The following is a 10721-nucleotide window of genomic DNA, read 5'->3' as shown; positions in this document are numbered from 1 at the left end:
TTAACGCCTATTCTATTCTATTATATCTATTGACATTAAATTATCTACATACTAATTTGGTGGAAATTAATGAGCTGACATGCTTTAAGCAATGTCAGCAGTTAATTTGATACAATTGTGCTAATAAGATAAGTATCAAAATACTGTTGATTTTGCCTTATTTGCCTTTGAAGAGAACATCACATAGTAAAAAACACTGCTACTCTATGGGCGCTGCTGCAACATTTGGAACAATTGAAACTCTCCACAATCCGCCTTTGCCGCCATCTAGTTAAGATAATGCTATATGTGATAATGCCCCCCTTGCATCTCCAGGAACAGGGACTTTGGAACTTGATCCAAAAATGAAAGTCCATTTTTTATAGGTTACTGACGCAAAATGTATATAAATTATATGTAATGCATGTCGGGCTTAGACACATATCCGGCCTGCAGTTACACTCTTGCTCACTAGTCAGCATACACAGTATAATATGCTTCAATAACTAACGGATTAGAAGATATATTGGTAACTTTACTGGCATGATCAAGTGCGATCTTTATTGATACATAATGTAGATCCAATGGCCAATTAAAAAGTAACACAGTTGGCTGACCTGTATGAATGAGAGTAGTGCACAGTGTGATACATGTTTGTTATCTCAGTCTGGCTATCATCTTTGGTTTAAGTAAAAATACATCCATAGTGCAGGGATTATATCACAAAGCAAGATTAGCTATTGAGTCAGCTGACTAAAACCCTGAATTCTCATAAATCTGTAACCCCAGCTATTCCATGGTTTCCTAAGTGCAGTTATTCGGCTAGCTAAATAAATGGTAAATGGTTGGCATTTATATAGCACCTTTATCCGAAGCGCTGTACAATTGATGCTTCTCATTCACCCATTCATACACACACTCACACACCAAAGGCGATTGGCTGCCATGCAAGGTGCCGACCAGCTTGTCAGGAGCATTTGGGGGTTAGGTGTCTTGCTCAGGGCCACTTCGACACAGCCCGGGCAGGGGATCGAACCGGCAACCCTCCGATTGCCAGACAACTGCTCTTACTGCCTGAGCCAAGTCACCCCAAATAAGTAATCCTAATTTGTGATACGATTGTTGGACAATTGTTTTTGCTTCTTCCCAGTGACTCACATGCACTGCAGAGCTTCAAGTCATCACCAATTCTCCTCCACGCAAAACTGAAAAAGAATAGGCCAAAAACTGCATTAGGTTCTCTTAGCGTCGCCTTGGACCCTTGAGTAAGGCAATTAACCCTGCATTTCTCCAGGGGAGGATTGTCTCCTGCTAAGTCTAATCAATTGTACGTCACTCTGGATAAGAGCGTCTGCCAAATGCCAATAATGTAATATGTAATGTAATGTAAATGCGAGACTGGGAAGGAATTGTCGAAACCCAGAAATTACCAAAACCACACAAATAGTGCAGCACGCAGACAGGGGAATGACTCTGACTCGGAAACATTCAGACACAGACATAACAGGGGAATAATGAATGCAATGAATAGTAATGTATAAATAAACAGAAGACCAGATATGATATGAAAAATAATAAATTACAAGAATAACGATCATAAACTAACAGACAGACACAGGAACATAACAACCATTCGCTCTGGCAATTAGAACCGATTTTCAACCAATGAGCTTGAGTGTCGGGCCGTCAACTGTATATTTTGAAACCCAAATTTAAGGACTATAAATACAGGCAGAGAGTGAGTCAACATGTCAGTGAGCCTTTTTCAATGATAGTAAGGGATTTACAATGGTTTTGCAACAATGTTTTAACACAAAAATCTTACCTATTGTACCTTTAACTCATACTAAGCATATAAACAAAAAATTGTCAGCCTACATTATGTTCTTTATTGTAACGGCCATAGAGATGCTCTTTTAGTGCACGATCTAGCATTCTAGCCTTTTGCTGGAGAGTTAATAAATGTATCAAGGGTGCGCCTTGATACACTGCTCCATGGTGAAGTTGCCCTTACGTGCAGATCAGATTTTCTACAATTAAATGCTAAACTAATTCTGAACATCGTTATTTATGAAATTATAGTTATCTCACTGAATATTTTTTCACATTTCTAGTTTTCTGTATCTTTAGATAGATAGAAAAGTTTTGGATGAGTTCATGGACTGAAAACCAAGGCCTATATTACAAATCTGATGCTCTTCTGCCCCCTACTGTCGGAACATTGCAAGTAAATGGTAAATGGTAAATGGTTGGAATTTATATAGCGCCTTTATCCAAAGCACTGTAAAATTGATGCTTCTCATTCACCCATTCATACACACACTCACACACCAGGCGATTGGCTGCCATGCAAGGCGCCGACCAGCTCATCAGGAGCATTTGGGGGTTAGGTGTCTTGCTCAGGGACACTTCGACACAGCCCGGGCGGGGGATCGAACCGGCAATCCTCCGACTGCCAGACGACTGGTCTTACTGCCTGAGCACGGCCAAGTATTTCAGACAGCGATGGATTACAGTGCTCACATTTACCATCTAGTGGTGGTTGTAATTACTGTGGAAAAACAAAAAAAGATATGCATATTTGCCGCCACCCAGCAAACTTCACTATTTAACTGACATTTCTCATGTTTGTATTTAGCTATAGTTAGTAGCTAGCCTCACTAGTATTTATTACAGTTTTTTTTTTTACTTATTGGCCTTCTGCTGCTGTAGTCTATCCACTTAAAGGTTTGACGCATTGTGTGTTCAGAGATTCTCTTCTGCATACCACTGTTGTAATGCGTGATTATTTGTGTTACTGTCACCTTCCTGTTTGTCCTTTGACCAGTCTGGCCCTTCTCATATGACCTCTCTCATTAACAAGGCATTTCTTCCCCAGGACTGCTGCTCACTGGATTATTCCCCCCCACCATTCTCTGCACACTCTGAAAATCCCAGGAGATCAGCAATTTCTGAGATACTCAAACCACCCTGTCTGGCACCAATAGTCATCCCATGGTCAAAGTCACTTGGATCACATTTCTTCCCCTCTCTGACATTTGGTATGAAAAACAGTTGAACCTCTGCATGTTTTTATGCATTTAGTTGCTGCCACATGATTTCCTGATTAAATATTTACATTAACGAGCTAGTGTACAGGTCTACCTAATAAAGTGCTTAGTGAGTGTAGTTAGCTGAGTTACTGCAATCATGTCTCTTTCAAAATTGCAGGAATAGCTGCATTCATAGGAGTCACACAGTCAAAAGCATGCCATATCTGACATATCTGATAGCAAATACCATATGCAGAAAAGTTACAGGGTAGCTAACTTTAGTTAAACATTAGTGGTGACTGAATGAACACCAGCGGATTTCAGTCTGCTCTAGCCTGCTTGGAAGAAAGCATTGCACAATTCTGTAACATAAGCACACATACTAACATATGCATGAATTCATTGTCGCTTTTATTTTCATCAGATATCTCACATCTTCTGAAAGTCCGGGAGTCTTTTGGATTTAGGAATGAGCTCCCGCACAGGGGAGGAAATAAGTTGGTAGGATCTCCAGAAAATATAAGCAGTTATCATAGCCAGCCAGCTGACATACAAAACTGAATTTAGTTAGCTAATAATGACAGCCACCTACACTGGCCAGCCACTTGTTTAATGGCTAGCCATCTCTTCTGCAATTAAAAGTCATAATTTCAGAGACATTTTTATGGTGCAGTAAAGCAGCATAGAACTGCAGTGAGACTACACTGAACTGTAGTCCCATGCAGTACCGTGCTCCTTTACGGGGGGAAAAAAGGAAGAAAAATCCATGCAGTTAATATGTTGCATACTGCACTGTACTATATACATATTAGGGAAAGATTTTTCTTCCTGCAGTTCAACTGCACCCAAAATACCACAGATGGAGTAAACAACCATTAGATCAAAGGCATCCTAAAAGATTTAGCTCTCAATTTGGGCTGTAACACTTAAGCACAGTGAATTGTCAATTTGCAAATTCACTTTACCACATACAGTATGTCTCAGGAGGTGTGAATCCCACAAAAAGTGTTCTTTTCTATATGGACAGATACACAAAACCTTATGCAGTAAAAAATGTGTGCAGTGCCAAAGGCTGAACTTTATGCTGAGTCATACTGTATTTTTCCACCAAATACTCCTTTTTGCTTTAAATTATGAAGCAAGACAAGCAGCCACATAGTAGATCTCCAGAGATAACAATGTCACATTGTCGCATAAGGCTCTACTACAAATCCTTAATTACAAAAAGGGGGGATCAGATGCCTAGAGCATCCAATACTGGGGTCTCCAGGCGGCATGGAGTTCTTTGATCAAGAAAATCCAATTATTTGTGTATATACATTTCCCACATAGTGATTACTTCATTAATTGTCCCGCCTTTATCTCCTCCCTTCCCATCCCCCCTAATAATCAGTTCTTTTATCCAGACCAACAAACACACCATAGGAGCTTTGTGGATTCAAAGGATTTGGTTTCCTCTCTCAAAGAGCCGCTATTCTTTGATGATTGGGCAGCGGCAAACTTCAAAGTAATAAATCTTATTTCTGACTGGCTGGCGGCCCACCAAAGTCCTTATCAAATTCTAAGAGGTGATCCCGCACTCTTCAGATAGTCCAAGGATATCTGAGCGCAGAAGGCTGAGACGACTACGTGAAGACACTTTCGGTTCTTTTTCGTTTCTCTGAAATTGTTTCAGTGATTTAAAAGAAGAAAAAAAAAAAAACAGAAGTTGGCCATGGCAGCAGTAGCTCTTCTACGGAATGATACACTCCAGGCGTTTCTCCAGGTTTGTACATTGCATTTCCATTATACCGATAATTTCTATAGCCAGTATTTAGCAGATATTTGATAACCGCATGTCTTTTGTCAGTTACTCTCAATAATTAATTAGTATTTTAAATTTGACTAGTACCCACTTAAACATTATGCAGCAGTAGGCTACAAGAGAATACGTTTATATCTAAATTAAATTCTTATACGCTATATTCTCTAGACTGCCACGCAATTAATTTTTAATTGTCAGTCTCGGGAAGGACTATTTCAGTGTTCTGTTACCCATACGAACGTTGAATGTATCAATAATATTCCAATGTACCCACTGGCATAATTTATTGAATTATAATTATGTTATTTGCATTATATTACATAATTCAATATGTAAACCATATAATGTAGGCCTACTTGGTAGTGCAGGATTTTTAAAAATACATTTTCATTCTACAGGATCGTACTCCAAACTCCTCACCGGAGACCAAACATTCACCTCTGGCGCTTCTAGCGGCCACTTGTAATAGGATTGGATATCACCACGGATCAAATCCAGGTGATTTTCTACAGGTCCCATATGAGACCACTCTCAGTTCTCCTTCGCGAATTTTCCACCCTTGGAGTAACGAAGGAAACATACAAAGCGCATTATCAGGCAATTCCTCTTTGGCAATGTCCCCCAAATCTCAGCTGTCTGCACACATTCAGTCCTCCTTTAGTTCTCACCACGAACTGCCTCTTACCCCGCCAGCGGACCCTTCCTATCAGTACGACTTCTCCCCAGTGAAAATGCTATCCTGTTCCATGCAAACATTACAATCCAGCTGCCCTCCCACATACGTCCCCGCTGTAACATACGCAACGTCAGCACCAATTGCGCCTGCAATACCAAGTTTTGTTCCCGGACATTCTGGTCTTATCCATCAGCAGCCGAGACAGTTGTCACCAAATCCAGGAGAGGACATTCCGTGGTGGAGCCTTCAACAGGGAAATCCCGTCAAGCATCCGTCATCACTTGCCACACATAGGTTCCCTCTGCAGAGGAGCTTAGTCCTGGGGCATTCAGAATTTGCTCAATATCAGACTCAAATTGCTGCCCTCCTTCACACGAAGTCGCCCCTCGCAACTGCCCGGAGGTGTCGGAGGTGTAGGTGCCCGAACTGCCAATCTTCCAGCTCCAATGACGAGCCAGGAAAGAAGAAACAGCACGTCTGTCACATTCCTGGGTGTGGGAAAGTTTACGGGAAAACTTCGCATCTCAAAGCACATCTACGGTGGCATTCTGGGGAGAGACCGTTTGTATGTAACTGGCTGTTTTGTGGCAAGAGCTTTACAAGATCCGACGAACTCCAGAGACATCTCAGGACACATACAGGAGAAAAGCGATTTGTTTGCTCTGAGTGTTGCAAGAGGTTCATGAGGAGTGATCATCTGGCCAAACATGTCAAAACGCATCAGAACAAAAAGTGCAGACCGCACGAGAAGACTGTAGATCACATCAAGAGAGAGAATATGATAAACATTTAACCGACAGTACAACCTTCAGCGCAGTTACTCTAACGGGGCGGACTTGCTGCAATAGGGTGTTGTCTGCATTTATAATAACAATGATAAGGTACAGAATTGGAATATGACATATTTTTTGAATGATCGTGTTTAACAGTTCCCAACGATTGATTAAAATGTAAACGTGTAAATACGATTTCAAGTGTCAATCTTTGTTTGCCTCTACCAGAGCCTGTCAAATGTTAAATGTGCCAACAGCTTGTGTTGTATATATTATGTCCAGTAAAACAAGTTTTTCTTTTACTTGTTTTTCGATCATTGTCTTCAGTGGAAGATTTAACGTTGTAAAGATTTAAAAGCTTTTGTTGAATGAAAGTGTCCTAAACGTTTTCGCTCCATGCGGGGTATCTTAGCATGCATTTGAAAATAAATTCTTATGATGAAATGATACTGCTTGAAAAATAAAGAATGTATAATGAGAAAAAAAGGTTTCTAATTTTGCAGCAGTTGTGACACACAAATAGACATATAGCCCATATAGTATTAGCTATAACACGAATGATTCATATTTCTGAAGGTGCAATCGGTAATATTTAGGCCTACATTAAATACAGGAATGGTAGATTGTTTGGACATTCGCTTGTTGTTCCTGTTTAATCAATATCAGTGAGAAAAAAGGTAATTAAAAGAAAAAGGGTATAATAATTGGAATTGAGGTGGAATCAACAGTGTTTGACGTGTTGCAGGGGAGACCAGGGCACAAACCAACACGGGGCATGTTTAATCATGGGGATATTGCATAGTTGCATTTGCGCAAGTGCGCACATTATCGATAATCTGATTATGTGTGAACGCCACAGATTCCAAATATACTTCGTTTAAATCACGGTCTTGTGGGTTATAAGAAAGAAGCAAGCAGAAACTGTGAGCATGCAGGAGTCCAACTTGCACAGCCCCCGCCTTTTATAAATGCATCAGCCACAACAACTTTTGATGTAACGTTGTATATTCGACGTATACCACGCACTTACTCGGTTCTGTTTACCACTTATCCCTTTATTCCCAGACATGAATTATATATTAATGTTTTCATATGCGGTTAGTCTAGGCAGAATATAGACCATTTATACAGGGCAATTACCAGATGAAAAATGTAAGAAATGGTGGATTCACCAACCTTTGACTGTATTGATTGAGTTTATTTAAAATACAATTTAAAATTTAAAATTTACAATTTAAAATACATTCCCATTGCAAAATACATTCCCATTGCAATGACAGTACACACATAAAAAAGTGCATAGAAAAGAATTAACACATTACATGAAAACAAAAAAGTATTAAGAAGATAAAAAGATGATAAATTGGATAATAATAAAAAGAATAATAATAATAATAATAATAATAAACACTGCCCCCCCCCCCCCCCCCAGTTCTTTTCTGACATTTTGGACACTGTTAAACTTGTCCCAGAGCTGTATCAACTTGCCCCATAGTTGGCCTGTTGGAACAGTTTTACTCCTGCTACTTCTCACTGAACTGTAATGGCCAGGAATGTCCTGTATCGATGGTGAGACGGGTGCATGGGGGGTTGGACCCAAAATGCATGACTCAGAAACGGGTGTAATAAAGTCCCGTCAGGGTTTTATTCAGGGAATGTCCAGTGAGCGTAGTCAAAAAACAGGCAATGTTCATACACGTAAAATCCAGCCAAAACCAAAGTTTTGGAGAAGGGAGAAGGCAGGCAGACGGTAGGCAGGCTCAGGGTCGATGATGGCGCAAGAGTCAAGACCGAAGTCTGCTCCACGGGGCAAAAGCACAAAGATAGCAGGCAAAGTCGTGGTACAGGTAGGCAATGGTCAACAAAACAAAAGTCAATAATCTTTGGTCAATAAATAGGCTTGGATCGTAACGGGTCGACAATGGCTTGACAAAAAAACGCTCAAAAGTGCACTGACGAACAGGGGATTTCCACCCGTCTGTTTATTGCGAGCCAAGGCAGCCGCTTTCATTCATTCATTGAACGTGCGCTGTGCTGTAAATACATGGAAACCTTATTGCGTAGCCAAGTAGCCTAAATTGAGTTAATTTTTTATTTTGCCTGATTTACTTTTTATTAAATTCGTAGGCTGGAGTGCCTCGTGGCAACAATTGTGTTTAAATGTATACTGTTTCAGCCTTTGGCGAGCTACTTAGAAGGGGGCGGCAAGCAACTGGTAGCTTGAGAGCAACGTGTTGGAGACCCATGGTGTAGGACAACGACTTTTCATTGGCAACAGTATTAAACCAACCAACAATATAAAATATTAAGAAGAGCTCTTTTATTTCATTGGGTTAAATCGAAACAATGTCTTCTAGTCCTCATGGACTGATAGCCCTACTGGTAGGCAATATTACCCTGGCTTGTATTTGGGGGCCGGCCTTTATTTGTCCGAATCGGCCACGCTCCCGGCTATTATCCGAGGCCCGGCTTCAAATAGAATCCCGGACACAATTTGAGGATTTACTGTACGTACAAATGAGGAAGTGTATGTACAACAAAAAATATTATGATTTATAAAACCTTGCATATGCCTGCTAGTTCACAATTTCCTTTTATAAATCCCAAATCAATTTGGAATTTTCCTACATGCATGAGCCCAACACACTGCCTAGTTCACTCCCACAATGACCCATAAATTCTTAAAGAAACGCCCTTAATTAATATTGATAAGCATAGACATGTCCTTGATAATCCCTTTGTTGGCTATGTCGATGCAAAAATGTCAGAGTGCAAAGCTAAGAAGAGAAATTTAGAAAGATAAATAAGAATGATAATTTGGACATTGATGGAATGAAAATGCTTTCGATTCACAAAAGCAGGTTCGTCCTCTTGTCAGGGGTGTGAACGTTTAAACATTTAACCAAACTGAGTTTTTTATGCAGCTGAAATGGTAAGCTCAGTTTAAAATAAATAATGAATCACCAGGTGTATTATTGCAGTTTAAGCAATATTGCAATGCATTGTTTAGATTCCAAACTAGCAATCAATCTGTGGACATTTCAGGGGGTTAAGAATGCAAACACTGCAGGGAATTGAATGCTATCGTTAGCTATATTGAATCGATAATTATCAAATAATTTCTGTGTGTTTTAAATCTGTACCTGTTGGTTCACTTAGGGCTTATTGTATGGCGTTTTTCATCTGCTTTCCACTATGTGGTATCTACATTAAAATAAATAAAGCAATAAATTAATGTTAATCTCACAACCACAATTGTCCCGTGCCATATAAAATGCATTGGCAAAGTTTACTGTTACTTAAAAATATATCAAATTGTATAGAGGCCTGTATTGGCATAAATGTAGAATCATTAGACCTATGGTAAAATAGACCCAGTGTTATCATATTATATCAGGCATATATTGCACTCCCAACGGAGTGCACAACCCCGTCTGTAAACTTAACATCAGTATATTTATAGATTTCATACCAATCAAGTCTGTCAGGCTGAAGCCATTGGGAAGAGAGATGAAAACATGAATAATTCATGAATTTAAGAATTTTAACTCTGGAACGTGCCAGTTGCCAGAAACCCTAGGGTGACAGAAATTTGGAAAGAGACTGGCATTGGCCAGTTTCTAGAGGTTGGTCACTCTAATGTTGGGCCCAATTCAGCACCCAATTCCAAGATAATTGTTAAATGTTTGCTTAATTGCTGAACCTGAACACCCTCTCCATCTGAAGCCTGCCATTGTCAAAGTCCTCCAACAGTGCTAAAGCAGCCATTGAGCATCGTTATGTATGGTCATCACCCAGCTGTTTTATAACCAATTCACCATTAGTGGAATTACTTAACACTTTGAATAAATCAGTGTGGACAAATTGATGCCCCAAGTCCATTATGAAAATTAATTGAAAAAAGTGGTACAGTTTTTCTTTTTGGTTACATGCTTTATTGGTAACAAAACAATTACTCGGGCATGAGTACATTTTCATGGATTAGCATTAATTTCACTACTTTGCCTGAAGAGTCGCTATTTCCCTCTGCCTCATGTGCGTACACATGGGTCTAAGGTTCCGTAAATGTACACACATTTTCTTGTCAAGTTTTTAAAAAAATAAATCCTAATTTATACTTAGAAAGTGGTGTATGCACATTTCAAGCCCTTTTTTGCATGTATGCAATAGTTAGAAATGAGGCCCCAGGTTTCAGGCTATTCTATCTGAAATCTTTCTTGGTCTTCCAGACCTTGCCTAGACTTCAACTGTTGCATTTATCTTCCATTTTCTAATAATGCTTCTGACAGTGGAAATAGGTACATTGAGAGTTTTTTTGTAGCATTCTCCCTCTTGGTGGAAATTAACCATCTTCATTCTGAAACTATTTAGAGGTACCCAGGGTTGTTACCACCAGACAGAACAGCCACTCCAGTTGGATACTTTAGAAGGTATGGAGTTAATTCAGTATAAGTTCA

At 39.7% G+C, this 10721-nt stretch overlaps 1 protein-coding gene across 1 annotated transcript; it reads left to right on the top strand.

Annotated features, from left to right (window-relative positions):
• Nucleotides 1–4725: 4725 nt before the first annotated feature.
• Nucleotides 4726–6585, top strand: sp5a (Sp5 transcription factor a). The gene is made up of 2 exons (XM_061236578.1): nucleotides 4726–4776; nucleotides 5214–6585. Exons 1-2 carry the CDS (start codon nucleotides 4726–4728, stop codon nucleotides 6282–6284), a joined length of 1122 nt encoding a protein of 373 aa, XP_061092562.1. The 3' UTR covers nucleotides 6285–6585.
• The last annotated feature ends 4136 nt before the right edge of the window (nucleotides 6586–10721 follow it).

The sequence above is a fragment of the Conger conger genome, chromosome 3, assembly GCF_963514075.1.
Source record: "Conger conger chromosome 3, fConCon1.1, whole genome shotgun sequence".
NCBI classification, from domain to species: domain Eukaryota; kingdom Metazoa; phylum Chordata; class Actinopteri; order Anguilliformes; family Congridae; genus Conger; species Conger conger.
The sequence above is the reverse complement of the archived record's forward strand: the minus strand, read 5'-3'. Positions and strand labels throughout refer to the sequence as shown.

Excerpts from the sequence above, each read along its gene's own strand:
- sp5a (XM_061236578.1), top strand. The coding sequence starts at position 4,726 with ATGGCAGCAGTAGCTCTTCTACGGAATGATACACTCCAGGCGTTTCTC. Across the intron at positions 4,777-5,213 it reads CACTCCAGGCGTTTCTCCAG|GATCGTACTCCAAACTCCTC; the intron begins GTTTGTACATTG and ends TTCATTCTACAG.